At 44.7% G+C, this 27,278-nt stretch overlaps 2 protein-coding genes across 7 annotated transcripts in view; one reads left to right on the top strand and one right to left on the bottom strand.

Moving 5' to 3' along the window:
- On the bottom strand, positions 1-8,237 carry MRM3 (mitochondrial rRNA methyltransferase 3). Of its 3 annotated transcripts, XM_069603078.1 has the most exons (6): positions 7,863-8,237; positions 7,369-7,613; positions 6,276-6,443; positions 3,793-4,140; positions 1,597-1,716; positions 1-1,431 (listed from the first exon to the last, which is right to left on the bottom strand). In XM_069603078.1, exons 1-5 carry the CDS (start codon positions 8,174-8,176, stop codon positions 1,607-1,609), a joined length of 1,185 nt encoding a protein of 394 aa, XP_069459179.1. In that variant the 5' UTR covers positions 8,177-8,237; the 3' UTR covers positions 1-1,431; positions 1,597-1,606. The 3 variants fall into 3 exon arrangements, with proteins under 3 accessions (XP_069459179.1, XP_069459178.1, XP_069459180.1); XM_069603077.1 differs by lacking the exons at positions 1-1,431; positions 1,597-1,716 and having other exon boundaries at positions 1,744-4,140; XM_069603079.1 differs by lacking the exons at positions 1-1,431; positions 1,597-1,716 and having other exon boundaries at positions 1,744-4,140; positions 7,427-7,613; positions 7,863-8,224.
- The window catches only part of GLOD4 (glyoxalase domain containing 4), a 27,469-nt gene continuing 8,405 nt past the window's right edge, over positions 8,215-27,278 (top strand). The window contains exons 1-8 of one of the 4 annotated variants that reach the window (XM_069603099.1): positions 8,215-8,405; positions 11,596-11,645; positions 12,233-12,353; positions 16,072-16,216; positions 18,987-19,123; positions 20,046-20,132; positions 20,386-20,499; positions 20,591-20,677. In XM_069603099.1, coding sequence (XP_069459200.1) covers positions 8,316-8,405; positions 11,596-11,645; positions 12,233-12,353; positions 16,072-16,216; positions 18,987-19,123; positions 20,046-20,132; positions 20,386-20,499; positions 20,591-20,677 — 831 coding nt within the window. In that variant the 5' untranslated portion in view covers positions 8,215-8,315. Of the gene's footprint in view, positions 8,406-8,791; positions 8,943-10,930; positions 11,042-11,529; positions 11,646-12,232; positions 12,354-16,071; positions 16,217-18,986; positions 19,124-20,045; positions 20,133-20,385; positions 20,500-20,590; positions 20,678-27,278 lie in introns of those variants that run through there. The other 3 variants (XM_069603102.1, XM_069603101.1, XM_069603103.1) reach the window with 3 other exon arrangements.

A 27,278-nucleotide genomic window follows, 5' to 3' on the forward strand; every position in this document is an offset into this window, starting at 1 on the left:
TAGCACTAGCACCTCTGCAACCTCGAGGCCCAAGCTGAACAAAGTTGCTCTTCCCTACAAATGTGTCTAGGGCAGAACTGACGCCGTTGCTACGTGCAGATTTTTGGTACACATGCTTTGGGCAGCGGCCTGGCTCCCTGAGGCTTTCAGTGCTTGCAGCTGCTCCAAGGTAACTCGGGACCCTGCTTTAGGGACGGTCAAGTCACCAACAGCAGCACATCAGCTTGTCTGTTCATCTGGCTGCTTCTAGCATATTCCCTTTGCATGTTCATTGATGTAAAGTAAGATCTTGGAGTTAAAAGGTGTTTACATGAGTGTTTTCTTTAAAACACGTTTTCCAGGTGAGCCAGCCAGGTCAGCTCCCACAGAGGGTGGAGGCTGCTTGGCCAAGAGGGGTCCACAGTGCAGCAGATGGTTTTCAGTACCAGCCAGGCTGTGGTGCTGTTTCTGGGGTCTTCGCGTGACGTGACACAAAAGTGGAGCTAAAGGTAGCTCAGGTTGTGGTGACACCTGGTGTTGTTAATAACCCTGGGAACGTGCTAGGAGGTCCCAGGTGAAGCTGGTAGAAACCAGTTCCCCAAGGTTGGCTTATCCTCTGGGCCTGCATGACTTTTTTCCCCCTTAATTGGTGTGTAATTGTGTAACACTGCCGTGTTTCTGGTACAGCAAAATGCATCAGCCACATGTATGCATATCCCTATTCCTTGGATTTCCTTCTCATTTAGGTCACCAGAGAGCACTGAACAGAGTTCCCTGTGCTATACAGTAGGTTCTTATATATGTACGTCCGTCTACCAATTCATCCCATCCGCCCTTCCCGCTTTGGTTTGTCTGTGAATGACTGAAATTCTAAGGTGCGATAGCAACTGAGGCTGGGGAGGGGTAAGGGCTTTTATGCCTCCCCCGTCTTGAAACTCCTAGAGGGCGAGGTGGCGGGTTCCCAATGGACGTTTCAGGAACCCGGGGACATCAGCGTTTGCTGAGAGCTGCTTTCCTAGAGGCTCCATTCAAAGGAAAAAGATGTGCTAGATTTTTTCTGTAGCAGCTGCTTCCCATTTCTGTCCATTTCCTCCTAGTTTTTGGTCCAACTTTCTGTACTTCAAGATTTTTGCCGAGAACGAATGACGATGTGGATGGATCTCCCGCTGCAGCAACTCTGAGCTTGCCACAGGCCCAGGGTGGTGGAGGGAGACTTGACTCCATCCTCTTGATTGCAACAACTTGCATCCAGGAGAAATCCCCACCCCTCCCTTCAGCGTTGGGAGTCGTTTTGAGGTGTCACTGCCCCCTTGTGGCAGATACCACCACTACAGCTACATGTAGCACAAAGGCAAGGGGCAGCTTGGCCAACCTTCTGAAGTTCTAAAGGCTTCTTTCAGCCGAGCGGTGATCTTTACTTGTCATGTGCTGCTCAGTTTTCATCCCGTTTTCCTGGAGAAATGGTGACAAATACTGGTAAAAAACTGAGAAGGATTCAAGATAGCTAATTTCCATCAGTAGGTAAAAAACTTCACCACCACTTGCTCCCCCATGATCATTTAAAAGACTGCCCCTTTCCTCTGCTAAATTATACCCAGAAATATATAAAGAACTCACAAGGCATGGTTTACAAGTCATTGATCATAAAGTGAAGGGGACGCAAATTTCTTTTCCTTCTTACAACCAGGATGACAAAACCGGTGGAGAGTGACGTGCCAGGCATGCAGTGCTGTTTTCCTGAACAAAGACAAGATATAGGGTGTGTTGCTCTTTCATTGGTTTTTATTTTGGGATAAAAATAAGAGGAGGCTGGTTTCATGCTGAAAAGGCATGGAGCCTCTTTTCAGTGATGTATATTTCTTTAGCACTTTTCCAAGGTGTTGGGAGACTGTCAGTAGAGTGGTATTGTTCTGTGGGTTGTCCCCCACCATTTCACCTGCAGGCATAGTGGCTGTGAAGCTGGCAGAGGAGGCCACACACAGCCTTTGTGGGCTCAGCACAGTACAAAGGCTGTGGGCTCTTCTAGTTTCTGAAGGCTGACAGGGATAGATGCTCTCAAGAACATTCCAGGGGCCACTGTCGCCCAACATTTATGTGGGGCCCTGGGCAGGTCCAGACCAGAGCAGCTTCCAGCCTGTCAGCCTGAGAGAGCACAGCCAACCAGAGAGATTGTTCCTGTAAAACCCACTCCTCTCCAACATAACACCACATAACAAAGCAGTCCCACCGGGGCCGCTTAGGCACAGCCATACATGACCTTTTGGTTTACCAGGGACCTGGGTGAGGTGAAGGGGTTAGGAGAGGTCCCTAGTTTCTCTGGGCCACGCTGCAACTCACTGGACCTCCGTGACGAGCAGCTGAGGGGCTCCCAAGGAAGCCCAGTCAAGGCAGGAGCCACCATATGGAAGGGAGGTGCTCACACTACACTGCTGGCATCTTGGTCTTCAACCATACTCTCTGTGGCTGCAAAAACACTGCTCAAAAGTCAGTCCCATACTCTAGTCCCGCCCCCCGCTTCCCATAGTGACTTAAGAGTGATCACCACCTGCCCCTGCCCTCATGTCCCTGGCTACATCCCACTGGTGCTCAGTAAGGATTCAGTCTGCCCTGTTTTAAGAGAAGAACAGCAGGGTCTTGCTGCCGAGCTGTGGGCTCAACGGCCCCGAGTGTTCATCCTCAGGACTTCCGCCCCTCTCCGTGCAGGAGCCTCTGTTCACACAGCACCAAGAACACTGGTGTTCTGTTTATGCTGGACGAGGGGTTAATGTAAACAAGTCATTCCATTTAAGCAAAAGGGTTACACAAAGCAGGACTAACAGCAGGAAGCCATTACAAGGAGTATGGCTTTGTTGAGAGATGCAGGGTTAAGCTGAAGATTTAAAAACTGTTTTTTCCTTTTCTGAACTGAGTCTTCAAATAGATATCTGCAGAGGTGCTAAGAAGGTGTAATACCAACAAATGAAATCAGCTGTTTCACCAGAAATTAGGGAGAAAAACTGTGTCATACATAAACTGTCTAAGTCATGGCCTGCATGAACAATCAGAGATTAACACAGCCAAGCCAGAACCACTATTAATACTACTGAATGCCATCACCTGTACCCTTAGCTTCCTCAATCATTAATCTCTCAGCTATGTCCTCACCACTAGGCCAAAGATGAAGATGGGCGTTGAGACCCACTGACCACACAGAAATAAATAAAGGATTTTAACATAATCTACTGGTCTGCACTTCACAGGGGCTTACTTTCCATTGACCAATGATCAGAGGAGTAAGTGACCAAGCCTGGGCACTCTAACCAGCCCTCTCTGACTGCAAGTACCTGCAGCTGTGGAGGGAGGGGTCCTCCTGCCCAGGATGCTGCCTTCAGCAACTTTCTGGGCACAAAGATGCTCTTTGGTAGACAATTTTTAAAAACGTAAGAGCCACGAGGCGCATTACTTCTGTTCTCTTACCCACCCACACACACACATAAAAATCAGCGGGAAGATGGGAGACCTCAGGAGGAATTTTGACCTTCCTTATTTTTGAGGCTGAGCAGAGTCATGGAAGCTCTTATTTTTCCAGTAACCAGAGACAACTTCAAGCTGAGGACAGCTTCCACACACCCTCCTCTTGGTGTTAATGCCTGTCCCTGCTCAGGCGTTCCACCCTCACCCGCAGCTGTCTTTTGCCTTCAAAGAGCAGGATGCTCGCAGCCATGGCTGAATTCAGGCTGTCTACGCCGGGCACGATGGGGATCAGCAGCCTCCCGCCCCCTGTGCTCTCGGCCAACTGCAGGGACTCCAGGCTCACGCCGTGGGTCTCCCCACCTATCACCACGGCCGCCGGTGCCTCTGTCCAGTCTGAGTCGTAACTCTGGACCTCGAGTTCAGGGAGCCAGTCTTGACTCGCTCCACTCTCTAGATCCTCTTCCTCTTCCTCATATTCATGAAACTTCGGCGGGCGGTGGTCACGTACCCAGCCATAGTCACTGGCCTTGTTAGACCTCTGGGCCTGGGCCTGCACATAAAGGCCACAGTTATCGGCCACGTAGACGCGGGTGTCAGCAGGCAGGTGGTCGGGCACTGCTTCCCAGTCCAGGTTGTTGATGATGGGCACCTGGAAGTGCGCGCCCATACCTGCCCGCAGCACTTTGGGCTCCCAGGCATCCACACAGCCTAGCAAATGAAAGAGGATCCAATTAAGATTACAAACCTTCCCAGACAAGGGGACTTTGAAGGAAGTCAGATTAATTCTGGATCAGGATAAAGCAAAAATGTCCTATCGTGGCCTTGGCGGCTGGGACCTCTGCCTCCCCAACTGTAGCAGCGTCCAGCAAAGTGCTGTAACAGATTTTATTCATTCCTTCAACATGCACCACACAGAATCCCCTGGCGGTCTAATGGTTAGGACGTCATACTTCTATTACAAAGGGCCATGAGTTGGATCCCTCATCAGGGAACTAAGATCTTGCAGACCATGTGGCATGGCCAAAAAAAACCTCCCACACACATGCCAGACATTTGGACAGGAGATGGGAGAGCCTGGAAGTCCCCAGCCTCAAGGAGCTTGTAACGGAGTGGGCAGTGGTGAAGGGACGACATTTCAGCAGGTGACTAGATTATCAGTAACAACTGAAGTTAAAAAAGCATAAACAGGGTAACAGAAAACCCTTGTGCACAGCATGGCAATCGGGGAAAAACCACCGGGAGAACACGACACTGAGCTGCATCGTGAAGGACAGGAGGATCTTGTCAGGGAAAGACCAGGGCAGAGGAGAGTTACAGAAGCGGCAATCGCGCCACAGTCTGAACACTGTAAGCATGATAATCGAGCCAATTAATGGGAGTGAGGTGGGAGATGAGGCAGGAGGCAGGAAAGGACCAGTTTAAAGGAGGGTGGTGTGCCCAGCCGAGGGGTTTAGGGTTTCACCCATTAGACAATATAATGTCACCAAAGCATTTTAAGCAAAATAGGGACAGAATCTGGTTTATATTTTAGACCCATTTGGCTTCAATGTTGAATCTGGACTGGAGCAAGGAGGACACTAGTAATGGGGAAATTACAGCAATCCTGGGAAAAACCAAGGCCAGAGCCCTGTCCTGCACACACCCCGTCTTCGCAGTCGTGCTAAACCCAACTGCCTCCATTCGTCAGCAAACACGTGGCCCTTCCCAGTGCCACAAGCCAGGAGACAGCAGGACTGGGGCACCATGTATTTACTACCCTCCCTGACTTGTTAGCACACATTTCCTAATTGTAAGTTATCTTAGAAGCTAATCTGTCAAACTTGAGGAAAGGTTAAGTAGGCAAACCAAGTTCAAAAAGGAAAAAAAAAAACGTGGAGAAGGTAACACTGTCTACGTGGGTCCCCAACCACAGGCTCTCCTGAGCACTGTGAGAAACAAGGGCTGGGAGGTGGGCTGTGTGCCAAGAGGCTAGCAGTCGGGGAAGAAGAGGTGCCATCTAGTCTGACTTCTCCACCCAGTTAGGAGTAAGGGACAAGCTGAGATTCCCCCTCATCCTCGGGTCCTCTACGCTGGGCACCACATCAGATGTTCCCTGCCTTTCTCTACCTCTCCCATACCAGCCACCAGCAACAACGTGGAAACCGCCTGCCTGGGTGATACAGGTCCATTTCCCCAAACCACGCTTGCTCTCAGAGCTCTCAACAGTGAGGCAGGTGAGTGGGGTATGGATATAGGGCCCCCGAGCCTGACTTTCATGCTGGCAGAGAGATGCACCCCAGGAAAGGGTGATGGGGGGAAAGAGCTGGGAAAGGCAATACAGGTGAGTCTTAGCAATGGGACCACTTCTCTTTACACCGAATGGCAGCTTCACTGCTTCTGATGGATGATCCTCTCCCTCCTTCTCCTTCCAGGCTGTAATAGGTCTATTAGACATGTCCCAACTGTCAGGCAAGTCTGTTTGGAACCAAGGCTACAAATTTCTCTTTATGATGAGGGGACAGAACCAAGTGTTAAAACCGGCATCTATTTCTTCCCTAATTAATTTTAAGTTCTTTTAAAAACCTAGCAGGTGTCAAAATAATTTTAAAGATAATCAACAAGAATGAGTGTGCCAGGCATGGTGCTGAGTACTTGATGTTCATCTCACTTAATCCTCAGAACAACCCTACCAGGTAGATTCTATTACGCCTGCTTTCCAGATAAGGGAACTGATGCTCGCAATGCTGCTCACTTACACAGAGTTACCAAGGGACAGATCCAAGAACCAAATCCATACACATCTGCCCACGGAGCCAGCTCACTACAAACAGCCACCTAATCCACCCAGTGACAGGCGATCTTACCTTTGGTGAGTAACACTTTGCTGCAGCCTGCCCCAGCAGCAGATCGCAGAATTGTCCCCAGGTTCCCAGGGTCACGGAGATTGTCACAAATCAAGGATATTGGCAGTGTGTGGCGAAGCTGAGTCTCAGGGTATGTCATCTTAACATGGTCAGGTTTGGCAAAAATCCCTGAGGAAACAAGAAATGTGATTCATTTGTCTGATGTGGGTATGGGGAGTAATCTGACGTTTTGGTTATTTATCACTGTTGGTGTATTTGTAATTACATACATGTAAACATTCTGATGGAAAAAATTCAGTGTGCTCCCCACCAACTCCCTCATAACTGCTTTCAACAGTGTAATGTATCTTTTCAGAACTTCTTCCATGCACTTCCCTACATGTATGTCCATCTACCCATATGTAAGTGCTTTTTCTTTTATAGTAAAATCACACTCTATGTGGGGCTTCCCTGGTGGCTCAGAGGTTAAAGCGTCTGCCTGGAATGCGGGAGACCCGGGCTCGATCCCTGGGTTGGGAAGATCCCCTGGAGAAGGAAATGGCAACCCACTCCAGTACTCTTGCCTGGAGAATCCCATGGAGGGAGGAGCCTGGTAGGCTACAGTCCATGGGGTCGAAAAGAGTTGGACATGACTGATTTCACTCACACTCTATGTAATTATTCTGTAATCTAGTTTCTTTTTTTTTTTTGGCCACACTTAAGTGGCTTGTAGGATCTTAGTTCTCCTATCAGGGATTGAACCTGGGCCCACAGGCAGTGAAAGCACCAAGTCCTAACCACTGGACTGCCAGAGAATTCCCAATATTTTCTTAAGTTTTAACTGGACATTAAAGGTTGAAGTGACCCCCAAAACATAAGGTCTGAGGAGGAGTGATTATTCCCTGCAGACTATAAAAACGCACAATACAAATGATGACAGAAAACTAGCTTCAGTTTCCACTTAAAATACAAGATTCACAGATTTGAACACTGTTGTAAGAAAAGGTTAGGCTCAGTAATATTTTCAATTTCATTTAAATTTGTTGCCCTGAGACAAGTATGAACAAATAATTCCAAGTCTCCCTTTCTACAAACACAGTGAACAACCACTGACCCATTATTCCCTGTGGTGTTACCAGGTCGGACCAATCCTTGATATCCTCAAATTTCACCTTAATAAGGCTAACACCTTTCAGCTTTTCAATGGGCAGCTCCTTTATGTATTCCAGACGGCTAAAGAAGAAAACTTTGGGCACAGCACCAGCCTTGAGAGCGTCTGCAATCAGCCTACGACCTTCCAGCAGGATCTTCCCCTGCTTTTCTCGAAATGGCCTGGACTTAACTATGGTCATCACACTGCTGTGGGTGGAAACAAAAAGACAGGATCCTCATTACCGACACACATCGAGTTCTAGCAGACATGAAGAGCTTCGTAGTGAAAGAAACGAACGAACTGTTAGAAAGACACTTATTCTGCCCTCTGTGCATAATAAAAACCAGCGAGGTGTGCTGCAAGAAAGTCCTCCAACGCAAGGGAAAGAGGTCAAGCTCTCGCTATGAGGACTGAGGAGAAAAGAGAAAACTCGACAAGCCTCGGAAACACATCACCTTAGCCTTTTGTCTCCAGGGAAAGCCTTATCATAGCGAAGCCCCGACTCTTCCCAGGTGCTGGGGGTCTGGGATGCTGGCCCCTGAATCTGCTGCTTCTGTCGCTGCTCCCGGGGACCGGCCTCTGCCGCCGCCTTCTGAGGCTGTTTCCCGGGATCAAGCTTCCGTTCCACAACCTCATCAGATGGAAACAGCACTTTCACGGGGCTCCGCCGCAATGCCCGGACCCAGCGCCGCGCATCGAGGTCCGAAGCCTGCACCACCGGCAGCAACGGTCGCGTAGCCCATCCCACGCGCTTCACTAGCGCCGCCATCTTCCCCCGCCATCTTCCCCCGCCCAGTGGGCTGCGTCACGAAAGCGCGCCGGCGGTGGCCAGTGACATCACTAACGCGCCGGCGTCAGCTGTGGTTTGTGCGTCGCTGTACGCGTGACTGGTGGTAGTGTAGGTGGTCATGGCGAATCGCAGAGCTCTGCACTTCGTGTTCAAAGTGGGAAACCGCTTCGAGACGGCTTGTTTCTATCGCGATGTCCTGGGGATGAAGGTGCAGGCAGGGCGGAGAGGGGCTGGAGCGCGAGGGGGGCACGAGTGACTGAACCCCACCTGGCCGAGGGAGGAGAAAGTGGTGCGATGTGAATTTCACTGCCAACTCGTGTGTCGGACCTTAGCCCCAGGACTTCCCATTAACTGTAGTTTTCAGGTTCAGGAAGCATCACGAATTGCGGCTTGGGTTAGATGGGCTTTGAAAGGGGGCTCACACTATTTGCCAACTGTGTGCGCACACAGGTCCTTTCAGTTTAAGTTCTTTCACGAATGGTTATTCCTGTCTTTGCGAAGTTTCTAGTCTGTGGGAAAGATAGTAAATAAAAGGTTACGTAATACTCTTCCAGTAAACAATGACTCTTCTGATTTGGAGCCTTTTGGTTTTAGATACCAGCATAATACAGAGCTCTACTTCTCTTGGGGCTGGTTTCAATGGATCACTCAGTCTGTCTAGGTGAACGCTCCAGCTCGTCTCTGAAGTGTGAAATCAGAATCCATTCTCCTTTCCAGCTGTGATTCTGCAGAGATCACCTGGGTGGTAAGCACAGGTGGAAGCTGTTGGAAGGCTCCTGCTACGCAGGGACTTTAGATGTCAACTGAAAGAAAAATTAACAACCTAAGATTTTTGAGTTAATTTTTATTTGGGAACCTTCCTAAGGACTCTAGTGTGGAAGACAGCCTCTGGATAGCTCTGAGGAACTGATCTGAAGAGGCAAGGGAGGAGCTAGAAGGTATATGAGTTTTTTGCTTGAAGACGGGAAAGAACCCAAAACCATGTAGGAACATCAAGAGATTACTGCTAAGCACAGAAATAGCTCAAGTTAATGGTTTTAGTGCTTTTCTGTGCGTGGGGAGATGGGTTCTGAGTACCTTGAAATTCTTCCTTAGAAATGCATCTTAAATGTCGAGGACCAGTATCCAAAAGCAGAGCTGGCTTCTTGTTTTTCCATTCTGAATTCCCCTCAGGGTGTGCTGTTGGTGAGCAACTGCATTAGCTGATGGTTTGATCTTTGTTGAAATGGAATTGCAGGCAACATTGTTTACAGTGTGCAAGAGTAAGGCTTAATGTAGAGACACTGCAGAGTACAAAGGGAATTACCTAAATTCATCAGTCATTTAAAGAATATCACCTATTTCATGGTTCTCCTTTGGGCCTTGGTGACAAAGATGAAAATGACCCTGTTATCTGTCTTCAGTTAAGATCCTGGTTTGGTAGGAATTGTATTTGTACTTTGCAGATGGTAATGGAAGTTAAAATGTGGTGATAGAAAACCACAGAACACTCCTTTAAAGTGTTTCCTCATTGATTAAAGGGTGGTTGTAAGATTAAATGTTATTATATATGTGGTATTTGACATATGGTTTGTATTATGTAAGTGTTAACTATCATTATTATAAAAGTACAAGAGGAGAGATTTAACTCTAACCTGGGTCCTCAGGAAATAATTCATAGAGACCTTGTACTTGAGTTGACCACTAAAGATAGGATTTCCACAGACCTAGATTAGAGGTCTGAACAACTAATGCACAAATAACATATGTTTGGGAAGCATCACTAGTTTTATGTGCCTTTAGCTTAGATTACTTAGTTGAAGTTGAGGAGATGGGATACCAGGACAAATAGGTTGGAACTGCTTCTTATAGTATCTTGAATAATATGCTAAGGAATTTGGATTTTATGTCATAGTAAATGGGGAGCTCTCTTACATTTTGGAACAGGGCAGTGATGTGATCAGAGCTGTGCTTTAGGGGCTTAATTTTATGATGGTTTTAAGGAAAGATCAATAAGGATGATTTCTAATAGTCTGTGAGAGATGTATGAGAGCTTGAACTGGAGCAGTAGCTGTGGGGCTCAAAAAGGAAAATGGAAACTGACACACTGAGAGCCTACTGTGTAGTAGGGTCTGTGTCAAATGCTTTAATAAATTATCTATTTTCATAAGATGTCAGACTCAGGTCCTAATATGTCGTTCTCAGAGTTACACAACTAAAAGTGTTTGATGTCATTTCGGGGTGCTCCAGTGAGCTCCCAGTACCCTAGTCCTTTATGTCTCCATGTAGGAAGAATTCAACGAGAAGCAGAGTGATAGATAAGAAGCAGTTTATTAGACTAGGATGCTTGTGAAGTTTACAAGCAGGCAGGCAAGGGATACCATGCCCCAAGAACTCACTGGGCTACAGTTTTATAATCAAAGGAAAAGTGGAGAGGGAGGGAAGAACTTCTTTGTGTTTCTTGAGTAGACATCATGCTTCCATCATCAACTCCTCCTCTCGGTTGGGCAAGGGGATTTTCTTGTCTCTACATGATCAAGCTAGGTCCACAGATTATTGTTTATGTGTGCAGAGAACGAGTCCTAGGGATCTTTAACTTACTGAGCTTGCTGGGCAGAATGTGGATCTCATGCCACCATTGTTTTATTGTTTGGGGGCATGTCGTGTGCTTCTGTGGCATGGTTTTGTTACTAAGCAACCCTGCTTTCTTGAGTAATCATTTACAGGGGTCTCCCATATTTTTTCTACCTACAGTCCCCTTGTGGGATTCACTATTGAATCAACTACTTTGTCCGTTTACTCTGTCCCTGTCACAATTAAGTGAAGGCCACACTTTTTTTTAACTGCACGTTACCACTTCCTGATGTGAGTAGATTGTACAGCTTTGCTTGGTTGCCTGACCCTTGCTATCAAGCGATTCTTCTTTTTTCGGCCATGCTGGGTCTTCACTGCTGCGTGGGCTTTTCCCCGTTGTAGTGAGTGGGGACTACTCTAGCTGCGGCGCAGTGGCTCCTCATGTCGCAGAGCATGGGCTGTAGGGTGCATGGGCTTCAGTGGTTGCAACACGTGGCCTCAGTAGTTGCAGATCCGGGCTCTAGAGCACAGGCTCAGTAGTTGGGGCCCAAGGACTTAATTGCTCAGCAGCATGTGGGATCTTTCTGCATCAGGGATCAAAACTGTATCTCCTGCACTGCAGGCGGATTCTTTACAACTGAGCCACCAGGGAAGCCCACTATCAAGGCATGCTCTCTTACCTCATCTTCTAGCCTGGGAAAGATCTCCAGCTCGTCATCTTCTGTTCATCTTAAATGTAAAAGCCTGCAAATGATCATGTCTGTGTTTTGACATTTTAGTTTGTGCTAAATATGCTGTGTACAGTACGAGGAAAACTTTGCCATCTATTCTAATTCCCTTACCAGATTCTTCGGCATGAGGAATTTGAAGACGGCTGCAAAGCTGCCTGTAACGGGTATGACACTTTGTTTCTTAACATCTCCTTAAGCTTTGAATACCCCTGGAGAATAGAAAGCAGTTTCTCAAAGCAGGTAGAAGGCAGCAGAGGAAATTAAGGAGGCAATAAAAAACAGAAATAAGAAATTAGAGAGGCAGCTTCAGGGACACAAAGAAATGTATTCTGTGTATGAAGCAATGTCTTATCGAGTATCTCTTAGTTAAGCTCAGTAGTCATGGCCTGAAATTCCAAGGCCTGATGGGAGTTGCATGCTTGTTGATAAATATGCAAAATATAAGTTAAGGTCAGGTGGGAAAACTGTCCCTATAGGATGCAGCTCCCTGCTTTTGAGGAAAGGTAAATGAATCTTTCCCTCAAGTAAGTGCCAGACGGGTGGTCCTGGGAGCCTTCGTTGACGGGGCTCCTGAGCACTGCCCACAGCTGCCCTTAGCACTGACTAGGGCCGTCATGTCCTTACGGGTACTTGGAGGACCAGAGGGGACTGCCCCTATTCTTGTTCCAGTAGCTCTCTGAGGGTGGCCTGAAGCAGATTTTTGTCTGTGATCACTGGGTTGGATTTTTTTTTTTCCTTTTCGCTTTTCTAGGCCTTATGATGGGAAGTGGAGTAAAACAATGGTGGGGTATGGACCCGAGGGTGATCACTTTGTCACAGAACTGACTTACAATTACGGCATCGGCAGCTACCAGCTTGGCAATGACTTCCTGGTAAATACCATTTTGTTCTAGCTGATTTTTGGTATTATGTTTGAGAGGTCACTGAGACAGCTGTAGATAATGACGACTAACTGAATTGATGACTTTGGGTGTGGTTTAGTGATCAGTTTCATGATTTCTATTTTAAAAAGAACTAAACTGGGGTAGGGAGGCTCACCAGGAGGGGATCTATGTATACAGTTAGCTGATTCATGTTGTACAGCAGAAACTTAACACAATGTGGTGAAGCAGTTATATTCCAATTTAAAAAATAATGATAAATAAAAATATATTGAATATTTTTTTTTTAAAAACCTGCTTGGGCATCTTGTCTCCAAGCTGGCTTCAGGATGAAATGTGTTCTCCCAGCATTTAGAAATCAAGTTCGAGATGTAGAGACAGCTTTGAAGGAGACAGGACTCCCCTTGGGGAATGGCTGAACCGTGAGAGGTGGAGGGGCCAGCATCATTGGTTCATCAGATCCTCAGCACCATCCAGAGAAATGTTTTCTCTCTAGTGGACAGTTGTGATTGGTTCAGGCAATTACAGTCAATCCCAGTCACAGAAAAATCTGACAAGGTTTTCAGGATAAAAAAGTGGCATTGCATGCACTGTATTCGTTCATTCAAGAGCTCAAGTTACTGTGCATCTGTTACAGTGACAGTATTGAAACCGCTGGGTGTCGTTCAGGGGGCTCTGAAGAGCTCTGGTGCCGTCGTCTTTCATGACTCCGCTCAGAAAAGAATTCAGCTCCAGCTAAAATGATAGATAAGAAGCGATTTATTAGAAGAGGATGCTTGTGAGGCTTACAAGTGGGCAGGCAAGAGATGCTACGTCCCAAGAACTTAGTGGGCTACAGTTTTATAATCAAAGGAAAAGTGTGGAAGGAGAGCGCTTCTTTGTCTTTCTTGAGTAGACATCATGCTCCCATCATCAGCTCCTCCTTCAGGTTGGGTAGGGAGTTTGCTTATTCCTACATGGTCAAGCTAGGTCCACAAATTGCTGGGGTTTTTTGTATGCAGAGATCTTGTCCTAGGGATCATTAACTGACTAAGTGCGCTGGTCAGGATGTGGGGCTCATGCCACTGTTGTTTTATTCTTTGAGGGCATGCCCCGCACTTCTGTTGCATGGTTTTGTTACTAAGCAAGCCCTGCCTGGTTTTATGGTTAAGCTCACCTGCTTCCTTGAGTAATCATTAGCTTACAGGGGTCGCCCATATTTTTTTCTCCTTACAGTCCCCTAGTGGGATTCACTGTTTAATCACCTGCTTTGTCCCTTTAGTCTGTCCCTGTCTGTATCTACCACTTGTTAATCAGTTACTGCAAGATACAGTGTCCCTCAGCCCAAATGCACAGCGGGAGTGGAGTAATTCATTCTTACTCAGAATCTGCCCAGGAAATCTACCTCATGTTATTTTGGTCATTTGCTCTCTTATTCCTGTTAACTCATTAATTAACTCATTGACGCATTAAAATAAAGATAACTAGATGGAAGTTCGTACGAGGGTCTGATATCTGCAAAATAAATGGAAAGGATGGCTCAGACTTAATATATTTCTGTTTCTTTTTCTCATTCTCTGTGCCACTGACTAATTCGTCTAACAGGTATTTCTTGTGACTTGCTCTATGGCATATCCCTTGTTAGATCCTGGGGATACAGTAGAGAGTGGAGCATGTTCCCTGGCCTAAGGAGTTCCCCGTCTGATGGGGGAAACAAGTAAAGAGACAACAGGAAAACAGTGTGACAAGTCTCAGATTGAGGTAGGAACAGGGGAATATGGGAACACACAGGAGGAATCGCCAGCCTGTTCTCCAGTGGATGAGAGTTCAGGGAAGGCTTCCTGGAGGAGACATCCGAGCCAGTTGAGGGAGATGTGCACAGGCCTGGAGGTGAGGGGGAGCCTTGCGCTCAGAGAACTGTGAGTCGCGCAATCTGGCTGGAGCTTAGCGTGGAGAAGAGAGAGGGTAGCGTTGAGGCTGGAGGAGTCCCCTGGGGCCACATCATATCAGGACATTTAGATGTCCTTCTAAAAGCAGAGTGGAGCCATTTTTAAGCAGGAGCATAACACAGAATTCGCAGTATCCAAGAATCCCTGGCTAGAGCAGGGAGGTTGGGTTGGCGGGGAGCAAGACTGAAAGTGAGGCAGCCAGCCCAAAGGTTATACAGTGACAGCAGTGGGTGGATTTGAGAGTGGATGGATTTGAGAGATGTCAGAGATGGCAGTCATAGGATTTGGTGCTTCAGTGTATATGAGGGGCTCTGTGTTTTTCTTATCTTTCTATTCTTTATGCTCCAAATTTAAATCAGGCAGAGAAAAAAGGAGAAAACCAACTTGGTGCCATGAACCAAGGAGAGGGGGCCCAGAGCCTGACAGACGATAAATAATAAATTTGAATGAATGAATGAATCGATAAATAATATCATTTTAAATATGATCATTACAATGGGCAAAGAATGGAGGAGAGAAAAGGAGCTTGGGGGTAGGTGCAAATGACCAGTTTCAAGTAGGGTGTTGAGAGTAGCTTTCCATGAGAAGGTGACGTTTGAACAAAGGCTCAAAGAGGATAAGAGTTAGCTGTGTGAGTGTCTCAGGGAAGAGCATTTCAGCTAGAAAACAGCCAGTGCAAAAGCCCTCAAACAGTGCCTGGCATGTTTGAGAAAATGCATAGAGGACGGTGGAGAGGGGGAGGAGATGGGCCCAAAAATGACCTAGGTCAGGGGCGAGCTGCCCTGGTGACTCAGGGGTAAGGAGTCCACCTGGCGGTGCAGAAGATGCAGTTTCGATCCCGGCCCAGGAAGATCCCCCATGTCTTGGAGCAGCTAAGCCCGTGTGCCACAGACATTGAGCTTGCACCCTAGAGCCTGGGAGCTGCGACTGCCAAACCCACGTTCTGCAACTGCTGACACCTGCCCACCCCAGAGCCCGTGCTTTGCAACAAGAGACACCACCGCAGTGAGGAGTCCTCACACCAGGTCTAGAGAGGAGCCCCTGCTCACCACACTAGAGAGAAACTCTCATGGCAACAAAGACCCAACACAGCCAGAAATAAAAAATGACCTGGGTCAGAGAGGCTGATCTACCATCCAAGCTAGAAACGAGGCCAGGTATATTGGAAGGCATAGTGTACATTCTTAGGTATTTTGATTACACTTAAATAAAGGATGCCTTGATAGTTGGTTTATATTTTTTGGTTTTAAAAATAAAAATAAAAAAGTTTAATTAGGTAGCTGGCAAGATTTCTCTGACCAGATCTTGAAAATGAGGGGGAATTTTCTCTGTTAGTGAAAGTGAAAGTCACTCAGTCGTGTCTGACTACTCTTTGCAACCCCGTGGAATTCACAGTCCATGGAATTCTCCAGGCCAGGATGCTGGAGTGGGTAGCCTTTCCCGTCTCCAGAATATCTTCCCAACCCAGGGGTCGAACCCAGGTCTCCCACATTGCAGGTGGATTCTTTACCAGCTGAGCCACAAAGGAAGCCCGATTTTCGTTGCTCAGTGGATCTAATTTCTCTGGCGTTTGAATTTCTGGCCTACCATCCACAAAGTTTGGAATCTTTGTGGGAGAAAAATGTCCAAGACTGACTTCAAAATTAGTAGCAGAAAGTTTTGAATGCCGCTTAAATCTTAGGTGTTTGACATAAAGGCAGTGGGGTTTTACTTCATTATCTCCTAAAGAAGATCTGTTGTGATTATGCTCTTGGATGATTATGTTTTGTTGTTTGTCATAGGGTATCACGGTGGCTTCCAGGCAAGCTGTCAGCAATGCTAGGAAGCTGAAGTGGCCGCTCAGTGAAATGGGAGACGGTGTGTTTGAAACCAAAGCCCCTGGAGGTTATAAGTTCTATTTGCAGGACTGCAGTCCACCTCAGTCAGGTAATTATATCTGGACTGACAAAAGCTCTCTGTCTAAAGGCATCTGGTAGAAGGAGAGAGGGAGCTTGACTTCCGTCTCCTGTGGAGTCTCCGTGTTGACATGACTCGTCTTTCCCAAGCCAGTGTCAAAACTTCAGTGCATCCCTATCAGTGTTCTGGAGTGGTTCAGTTCTACTGGTAACGTGTTGATGTGTAGGATACTTTCAGCTGCAAATATCAGAAAACCCACCTCTGGGTTGAATGGTGAAAAAAAAAGTCTTAGTTCATAGAGCAGGTGTTGTCTCGGTCAGAGAGACTTCAGGGTTTGTTGATCTAGCAGCTCAGCAATAGCATCAAAAACCCAAATCTCTCTCTCCACCCTCTTGTCCTCAGGGATCCGCTTCTCCCCCTCACAGTGGTGGGGTGACTGCCAGTAGCATTTGGGACTGCCCGCCCACACACTCTCATCTAGTAGGAGAAAGAGAAACTGACTTTCTGTGGCTCCTCTTTAAAAGCACAGCAAAACTTTCCTAGAATCTTCTAGCAAACTTTCTGGTCAGAGTTGCCTCATATACCCTGCTCCTGAACCAGTCATAGGCAGGCAAGAGAAGCAGATTTATCCTTAGACCAGTTAGTCGTCTGCCCTGGCTGAGGACAGTTTCCCGGATTACGGTGGTGGTTCTCAGTGAGTACAGGTGAGTGAGGTGAGGAGCCCACCACGCTGAGCCCCACAGTGAGCAGGAGAGAAACTGCGCCACCTTTCAAATACCTCAGGCATCCTCATGCATCCTACACGTATTGCTGAAAATTCTGCTACCTGCTTTGCCAAGAAAGAACCAAGAGCAAGAAAAGGAAAAGAAAAAAAACGCTGGTGAATTGCAGGGGCGCTTGTGCCAGCCATTCACTCCGTGAATAAGCCCCGAAGTGGAGACCTTCTCCTCCCCCACGCTGGTCTGCCTCAGCTCCTGGACGCCCCTCATACTGAGTCTGATGGTTGTGATTAATGTTACATGCTTTTCATCCAGAGCTCAGAAGAAGAAAGGGCAATGATTCCAGTGTGGGGGGTTAGACGCGTGCTGTGGGACTTACTGAGAGATGGTATTTTTGGAACTTCCCAGGTGATGTAAGGGATTTCCATGATTATTTTTATAGATAGGTGATTGGTGCTTGAAATACTAACATTGATATACCTAACTCCTGTCATGAATTTTGCTGTACACTTTTTCCATAGTCTTCATGATACTTCAGTGCGTAAAATAATGGTGGGCCCCAGAGGCCTGAGATGTTCTTGTTCTTTGCAATGATAACACCTTGGGAGCCTTGATTTCTGGTTGGTAGTATAGTCAGATCGCCCAGTCTAGGGGGTGTCCATCCTTTGAATGAATCACTCCTGTGTAGTCACACCCACTGCAACTATTCCTGTCCCTGCATCCCTTCAGGGTGTGAGTCAGTTGGAATTTGTTGATTTCTCGGTGAATGGGGAAAACTTAAATCTGCCAGGGAGAGGTGTCTGTGACAGACGTCTTGCTTTAGTCATGGTATTGCTAGTCTAGCAAACAGGGCTAAGGCAGTGAAAATCGAAGAAAACTACATTGAGTTTACCATCCTCAGATGGAGACTTGGAACAGCTCTTCCAAAAGTCACTGTACAAGATAGAAGTTTCCAGTAATATTAAGCGTTTTAGTATAACTGTTATTCTTTTTTACAAAAATGCAGGGGTTTTTTTTTCTCCCTAGACAAACAGGCAGAGAGAAGAAAACAGATAACCACTGTTAACATTTTAGAGTATATCCTTCCAACTTTTTAATCCAAAGAAATATATAATCGGATATATACGGGATTCCATTGTGTGACATCATAGGAAGAGAAACAGTTGTCTGTTGTTAGGAATTCACTTTGTCCCTGGTGTCTCGTTGTCATGAGCAACTCTGTGATGAGTGTCTTTGATGAAAGCCCTTCACACACCCACAGCTATTTCCTTAATTGCTGAAAATGGGATTGTTCTTTCAAAAGCAGGGGACATATTTTAGACGCTTTCTGTCAAAATTGTTGCCCAGAAATACTACTGATTTACACTCTGCCATTGTGGTTTTTCCCATTGCGCTGTAATAGTTAACTCTGTGAACTTTTTAAAATCATTTGCCGATTAGATAACAGAGTGTTTTACTTGAATTCTGACTTTGTGAGGTTAAACGTGCTTTTGCATGTTCCTCCCTTTGTGGATCGCTGCTTCGTGCCTCTTGCTTATTTTCTAGGATGGGCATCTTTTTCCTATTGATGTTGAAAGGTGACTTAAATATTAAGGACTTCTTGCTCATTTTTGTTGTTAAAAAAGATGTTTCCTACTTTGTAGTTTTGTCTGTAATTTTGACTGTAATTCTTGTTTTGCTTGTTGTGTACAAGGTTTCCATTTTGTGTGATTAACCTAGCACATTTTCTTCTTCATGGTTTTTCTGTCTTTGATGTCAGATTAAATAAAAGATCTTTCTCCATCCCAAAATTGTTTAAATGATCACCTGTTTCAAGTATTTTCATGGTTTCATTCTTTCAACTTAACCCTTTAACCCATCAGGAATGTATTTTGCTATCTAGTTTAAAGGTGTGTCTTCTTCCCACCGTAAGAAGCCAGTTATCTTAATGCCTTTTATTTAACGATGTGCCCTTTCATACTGACCTAAAATCTCTTTCTTATCACAAACTAAATTCTCAGTATATACCTGAGCCTGTTTGGGTCCTTCAGTTCCATTCCTTTGCACTGCCCTGTCCATTCCTTTGTTTTGTTACCTTACAGATCCTGTATTAAAAGTAACTCTAGCAGTATCTGATCTTCAGAAGTCCTTGAACTACTGGTCTAATCTACTGGGAATGAAAATTTATGAAAAAGATGAGAAGGAACAGAGAGCTTTGCTAGGCTATGCTGATAACCAGGTGAGCAATGTTAGAAAGAAATAATCTGTTACATTAGATTTGACATATAAGTGAGGTTAACATGAAGGTTATTCACGTAGTTTCTTCATAGTAATTCAGTATTTAGAACAGAAAGGAGAAAATAAAAACTGCCGGGAAACTCACCACCCAGATATTACCTTTATTTATATTTGGAGACATATCCTTTCAGGAGTGGATTTGCTGAGTCAGAGGAGATGTAGGCAAGATTTAACGCAATGATGATGATCTATTTTCCTCTTTTTTTTTTTTTTTAAAGTAACATTTGAGCATGATTTAGTCCTTGTACTTTGACCCAAATAGGTCTACTAAGAATTTATTTCATAGACGTACTCATCCTACGCGTGCACAAAGGAGTGTGTACAAGTTTATCCACTGCAGCATTATTTGTAATAGCAAGATATAACCTAGGGAATTCCCTGGTGGTCCACTAGTTAGGACTCCACGCTTTCACTGCTGAGGGTCTGGGTTCAGTTTCTAGCGGGGGAACTAAAGCCTGCAAGTGGCCCAGTGTAAACAAAAAAAAAAAAAAGGAAAAGAAATAGCCTAAATGCTCTATGGATTCAGTAGTTGAGTGATTTATGGTTGATGCATAGAATGGACTACTAAAGCAGCCGTCAAAAAAATGAGTCTTTATGTGCTGAGATGGCAACGTTAATTGGAGAAGAACAAGGGAAAGAATAATGTATAAATTATGTTACCATTTGTATGAAAAAAAAAGATTCTATGCCTATGCTGTGTATCTAGAAAGATACACAGGAAACTGCTGATTGGTTGCCACTGGGGTGACAATAGGAGGGAGACTTAGAATTTACTTTATTCCTTTATCCTGGTTTGAATTTTTTTTTTTTTTAATCACGTGATCTGTTCTGAAAAATAAACCCACTTTCTCATGTCTTTTCAGTGTAAGCTGGAGCTGCAGGCCATCCCGGGGAAAGTTGATCACGCAACAGGTTTTGGACGCATTGCCTTTTCTTGCCCTCAAAAAGAGGTAATGTATAGTAGCAGGTCTTCTGTTGAAACTCTGTGACTAGCGATTTCCAAGAGCTAGGAACCCTGGCCCTCCCTGCTCCAGGTTCATGCTGATTGTGGCTTTGGCATGAAGTTCGGCAGTTGTCTCGAGAGCAGCTGAGATAATAGAAATCAAACAGGTGGTGCCAGGGTTCTCTCTGGTTGATCTGAGAGTCCTCCAGGGCTGCCGGTATGGCACCCCTTGCTCACTGTGCCTTTTTGTTTTCCTCAAGTTGTCAGACATAGAAGACTTGATGAAAAGGGAGAACCAGAAGATTCTGACTCCATTGGTGAGTCTGGACACTCCAGGGAAGGCGACCGTGCAAGTGATTATTTTGGCTGACCCTGTAAGTATCCTGACCCAGGAAGGGGACAGGCTGCCCCAGGGTTTTCTCCTGAGGTGTCTCTCTGCCAAATTTCTTTTCTCTCTTGGTGTAGGATGGACATGAAATTTGCTTTGTGGGGGATGAAGCATTTCGAGAACTCTCAAAGGTGGATCCAGAGGGAAACAAATTATTGGACGACGTGAGTCTCACCTCTAAATTCCTGTCCGCTTTGGCCGAAGGGGATAATGTGTGTGGAGAAGGGCCAGTTCTTATTTTCAGAACTCTGTCGTTTTGCTTTTGTGGTGACTTGAGCCAGAGACTTGTGTCAACTCCATGACCACCTCTGTGACTCTTGGCGGGGTGCAGCGTCGGTGCCTTCCCTCGGGCTGCCTTGAGGAAACCACTGCTGCTGAATACATCACTGTTCTGCTCAGAGACCGGAAGTGCCCGACCGCCATCCATTCTCACTATCTTAGCCACTTAGTCATATCTTCTCCATTCTACAGCATCATCCTCTTCCTTCCTGGTGAATTATTCTCACCAGCGTACAAACTAACTCCAACATCTTGAAAAACTCTCTTTATTCACCCCATATCCATTTTCCAGGTTCCTGCTAAAAATCTCCCTGCGCGCCATTTCTACTTCTTTGTGTGTGCGTGTTTACTGTCTAATTTTGTCGGGATAGTGATTGATGGAGTAAGTCATCCCTTTTTAATGAGAAACCCAGAAGCTAGTTGTTTGCAGATGGTGAGAAGGGTGGGGTGAGGGACAGCAGAAGAAGCTTCACTGGAGTTGTTTTCTGAGGCAAAGGGGGATTTTGCTTTCAGAATATGAGAAGGAAAACGGAGGAAGTACATCAGATTGTGCCTCATAGTGAAGAGGCTCCTGAGGAGGGGAGTGAGGGCTGCCGCTCCAGATGAAGCTGTGTGGCCTGGGGATTCTCAGCACAGATTCCCAGCGTCTCTGAACCCAGATTTCCTGCCTGCAAAATGGAGGAGACAGTCACACATTTCTTTGGCCATGAATGCTATGATCTCATAGCTTTTTTTTAAATTGAAGTATAGTTGATTCATAATGTTGTGTTAATTTCTTTGGTACCATTTCTACTTCTTACCCTCCATTCACATTTCACTCTGTCCTGCACTGGCTCCTATCACACGGTGAAACGCTCGCGTTGACCTCATCAGTGACCTCCCTCTTGCCAAATCCAGTGACTGCTTTTCATCCTCATCAGACGTGATCTTCCAGCAGCCTGGGAAGCCGTTGTGAAGTGTCGTTCCCCAGCTTCCCACTCATAGCTCATAGGTAGTCGGTGCTCGGTGAGTGCGTTGCTGCTGCTGAAAGGACTGAATCCACCAGTCCTGGTTTCGCCACTTAGAATCTATGTGACTGACCTTAAGAAATTTACTTCAAGTCTCTAAAATGCAGTTTTCTTATACAGAAATGTGAGGAAATAAGGTTATCCGCCTCCCAGAATTGCTGTGTGGTTTATAGTGCTTGGCAAACTGCTGACATAATAACGGACACTCAGTTGAGGTTCATCAAAGCCAGAAATGTACAGAAGATTTAGTGTTTCTAAATATTACCATGAAGGAAAAGTAGAATCTCCGGCAACCTCTCAGTGGGCAGATTGGCTAAACTGTTCTTGCTCTTTCATCACTGACTGACTTCCTGGTCTCTCTTCTCCCTTGATGTTGGAGATTCCGCCATCTTCCTGTCTGTCTGACGGCTTCCCCTCAGCCTCAGGCACCTTTTCCTGTGGCTGGTCCTGAAGTGATGTTGCCACGGTCCCACTCTGGCTGTCTTTTACTCTGCTCGTACATTCTTTCTTTTCTCTGAGAAGTTACTTGCTCCTCTGGTTATCTCTGCTCTGAGCTTCAGCCATCATCTGTTCTAAACTTCTTAATTTCTAGTTCCCCCCTCCTCCCTAAGCTCCAAACAGGCATTTTTGATTGTTGTTACTGAGGTAAAATATACATTGAATTTAAGTGTACAGAAATTTGGTGTTCGTGTTGATAAATTTTGACACTTTCATAAACTCATATTCACTACTCAAAATGTAGAGCATTTTCATCATTTATAGAAAGCTCTCTTAAGCCCGTTTTTATCTTCCCACTCCTCCTGCAGCAGCAGCTGCTGTTCTGACTTCGGTCACACTGGCTTTGGCTATCCTTGGACTTCATACAAACGGAATGGCTTCTTTCAGTAACATTTCTGAGATTGCTCCATGTAATTGCACATTCCGGAGTTCTCTTTTCTTCCTTCTGCTGAGTGGTATTCAGTTTTGTGAATGTAGTAATCTGCTTATCCATTCTTCCAGTGGTGGACATTGGAATTTTTTTCCAGATTTTTATCTATCATAAGGAGGACTGCTGTGAACAGTCTCATGTAACTCTTTTGGTGAACGTATGTTTCATTTCTCGCATAAATACCTGGGAGGGGAATTGCTTTTACTTTCTAAGAAGCTGCCAAACAGTTGTCCAAAGTGATTGAATATTTTAAACTATCAGTCATGTATGTATAGAAGAGTTCCAGCTGTTCTAAATCCTCACCAACATTTGTGTGTTTTTTGTCCATTTCTTGCCATAATTTTATTTTTAATTATTGTTCAGTTGCTAAGTTGTGTCCAACTCTTTGAGATTGTGTGGACTATGGCACTCCAGGCTCCTCTGTCCTCTACCATCTCCTGGAATTTGCTCAGATTTGTGTCCATTGAGTTGGGTGATGCTATGATTAAAAGTTCCAAATATACACAAAAGAGAACAACAAATCCCTATGTGATTATCACTCATCAGCTCTGCCATAATTTTTCATCATTCCTTTCCACTCCACTTTTTTTGGCAGTGGAGATGTTTGTTGGAGAATTTTAAGGCAAATTTCAGATGCCATGTCATTTCAACCGTAAATACATAAGTGTTTTACACATTTTAAGATAATTTAAAAAGTAAAAGTTAAGGAATTTTCTTGTATACCGCAGCGACATCATCACACTTAAAAAATCAACAGTGTGGGACTTACCTGGTGGCCCAGTGGTTAAGACTCCATGCTTCTGATACAAGGTGCATGGGTTTGATCCCTGGTCTAGGAACTAAGATCCCCCATGCCACATGGTGTGGCCAAAAAAATCAACAATATATCCTTAATGTCACCTAAAATCCAGTTCTTATTAAATTTTCCCTGGCCATCTAAAAATGGTTGTATATATTAGTTTGTCCCATGTATTTTGTTTCTGTCTTTACTGCTCTGTGTAGTTTTTAATTGGCTTTAATATGATTGGACTATATCGATATGCATAACTTACCTGATCCATTGAGTTTCATGAAAACTAACCAGTAGACACATCAATGATCTATTTCACACTTTAGCCATTCTCTAAGCTCTAAATATGAGTTTACTTTCACTCTGTGTGTCTTTGCTTACATTATTATCCTAGAATGTCCTTTTTCTCACTTGAGTATTTGCATAATTTGTCAAGGCCCATTTAAATCCACATTTTAAAAAAATCTGACTCTTTCTTATTGATGTGTTGGACTTCTGGATACGAGTCATTTGTTAGATAATCTGTAAAGATGAGTACTTTTCCCATTCAGTGGTTTGCCTATTTATTTTCTTATTAGAGTCTTTTGAAGAGAAGGCGTTTCTTTCCGTCCAGTTTATCAACTGTTCCTCTGATGCCTAGTGCTGTTTGTGTCACGCTAGTGTTACAGCCAAAGAGCCTCTTAACCTGGACAAACTGTGAACGGTACAACTCCACAAGCCTATAACTTGCTTTGTCTTACTTCAGATCCATTCTTTGTTAATATTAGAGGAAAACAAAAGTTACTATTTATTAAGCATCTCCTATGTTGACATGTTCTTAAGTGCCTTACCTGTATTCTGTAACTCTTACCATAATTCACAAGGTGGATAGCATTCCTCTTTCAGATAAGGAAACTGAGTTTCAAAAGAATAAGTCACTCAATATTATACATTCCACAAGTTAGCAGGGCAGGGGCCCAAAGAGAGGTCTTTCAGGTTTCAGAGGCAGTTCTTTTTCCCTCTTCTGTGCTCTGCTTCCTCCCCTGGTAGTGCTGTGTATCTATTATCACAGTTGTTTAAGCTAGGATCCTCAAAGCCAGTTTTTCTTTTAACATTTGATATGCTTTTTTTTTTTTAAGTATTTATTTATTTGGCTGTGTCATGCGGGGCGTGGACTCTAATTGGTGGTGTGTGGGCTTCAGGAGTTGCGGTGCACAGGCTTAGTTGCCCTGGAGCATGTGGGATCTTGGTTCCCTGGCCAGGGATTGAACCTGTGTCCCCTGCATTGCAAGGCAGATTCTTAACCACTGGACCACCAGGGAAGTCCCTAATATGCTTTTTGTTTTAGAATACTTTTAGATTTACACACAGAGCCATTTCTGAATATTGTTGCTCCTCACCACTACATTCTCTTAGCAACAAGTCACCAAGAGCTGAGAGTTCTCCCTGGGAAATCCTCTGTCTACTTCTCTTTTGAAAAGGCTCTCATTTTCACCTCCAAATACTGCACAAACCTCCTCCCAGCTTCTAGTCAATCTCTGATGCCAGCAGTAGGCTTTCTAAAGCATAAATCTAATAAGTTAAAAAAAAAAAAAACAACTAAAATATTCTGATGGCCCTTTGTTGCCTCCAAGATAAGTTCAGAACTCTGGCAGAGCACATGACATGTCGGGTCACAGTGTGTGCTGCCTCTCCTCCCCAGCTCACCCCCTTTCAGTCCCACTGAACAGTTTATATTAACCAAGGTAGGTCTCTGGCCTCCGCCCAAGGGTTGTTTTCCATTCTCCCCTCCCCACTTACTCCACTCATCCTGCAAAACCCAGAAGCTTTCTTGGGTTTTCCACACCAGTTTGTTGTTTTTCCCTTTCAGTGGCTCCTAGAAGACAGAAGTGTCTGTGTCTTTGGGATGTGGGAAGGTTTTGGGCTTCTTTGGCGTAGTTTTGATTTCTAAATACATTTTATTTTCACCAATGTATTTTTAAAATGCATTTAAAAATCAGAAACACACAAAACAAATAAGACCTTTTCTTTTCTTTTTTTTTTATTTATTTTTATTTTTTTTAGTTTTTTATTTTTTAAAGTTTAAAATCTGTAATTCCTACATGCGTTCCCAAACATGAACCCCCCTCCCACCTCCCTCCCCATAACATCTCTCTGGGTCATCCCCATGCATCAGCCCCAAGCATGCTGCATCCTGCGTCAGACATAGACTGGCGATTCAATTCTTGCATGATAGTATACATGTTAGAATGTCATTCTCCCAAATCATCCCACCCTCTCCCTCTCCCTCTGAGTCCAAAAGTCCGTTATACACATCTGTGTCTCTTTCCCTGTCTTGCATACAGGGTCGTCATTGCCATCTTCCTAAATTCCATATATATGTGTTAGTATACTGTATTGGTGTTTTTCTTTCTGGCTTACTTCACTCTGTATAATCGGCTCCAGTTTCATCCATCTCATCAGAACTGATTCAAATGAATTCTTTTTAACGGCTGAGTAATACTCCATTGTGTATATGTACCATAGCTTTCTTATCCATTCATCTGCTGATGGACATCTAGGTTGTTTCCATGTCCTGGCTATTATAAACAGTGCTGCGATGAACATTGGGGTACATGTGTCTCTTTCAATTCTGGTTTCCTCGGTGTGTATGCCCAGCAGTGGGATTGCTGGGTCATAAGGTAGTTCTATTTGCAATTTTTTAAGGAATCTCCACAGTGTTCTCCATAGTGGCTGTACTAGTTTGCATTCCCACCAACAGTGTAGGAGGGTTCCCTTTTCTCCACAGCCTCTCCAGCATTTATTGCTTGCAGATTTTTGGATCGCAGCCATTCTGACTGGTGTGAAGTGGTACCTCATTGTGGTTTTGATTTGCATTTCTCTAATAATGAGTGATGTTGAGCATCTTTTCATGTGTTTGTTAGCCATCCGTATGTCTTCTTTGGAGAAATGTCTATTTAGTTCTTTGGCCCATTTTTTGATTGGGTCGTTTATTTTTCTGGAATTGAGCTGCAGAAGTTGCTTGTATATTTTTGAGATTAGTCGTTTGTCAGTTGCTTCATTTGCTATTATTTTCTCCCATTCAGAAGGCTGTCTTTTCACCTTGCTTATATTTTCCTTTGTTGTGCAGAAGCTTTTAATTTTAATTAGATCCCATTTGTTTATTTTTGCTTTTATTTCCAGAATTCTGGGAGGTGGATCATAGAGGATCCTGCTGTGATTTATGTCTGAGAGTGTTTTGCCTATGTTCTCCTCTAGGAATTTTATGGTTTCTGATCTTACATTTAGATCTTTAATCCATTTTGAGTTTATTTTTGTGTGCGGTGTTAGGAAGTGATCTAGTTTCATTCTTTTACAAGTGGTTGACCAGTTTTCCCAGCACCACTTGTTAAAGAGATTGTCTTTACTCCATTGTATATTCTTGCCTCCTTTGTCAAAGATAAGGTGTCCATATGTGTGTGGATTTATCTCTGGGCTTTCTATTTTGTTCCATTGATCTATATGTCTGTCTTTGTGCCAGTACCATACTGTCTTGATGACTGTGGCTTTGTAGTAGAGCCTGAAGTCAGGCAAGTTGATTCCTCCAGTTCCATTCTTCTTTCTCAAGATTGCTTTGGCTATTCGAGGTATTTTGTATTTCCATACAAATCTTGAAATTATTTGTTCTAGTTCTGTGAAAAATGTGGCTGGTAGCTTGATAGGGATTGCATTGAATTTGTAAATTGCTTTGGGTAGTATACTCATTTTCACTATATTGATTCTTCCGATCCATGAACATGGTA

This window comes from Ovis canadensis, chromosome 11 (genome assembly GCF_042477335.2).
Source record: "Ovis canadensis isolate MfBH-ARS-UI-01 breed Bighorn chromosome 11, ARS-UI_OviCan_v2, whole genome shotgun sequence".
Taxonomy (NCBI): Eukaryota; Metazoa; Chordata; class Mammalia; order Artiodactyla; family Bovidae; genus Ovis; species Ovis canadensis.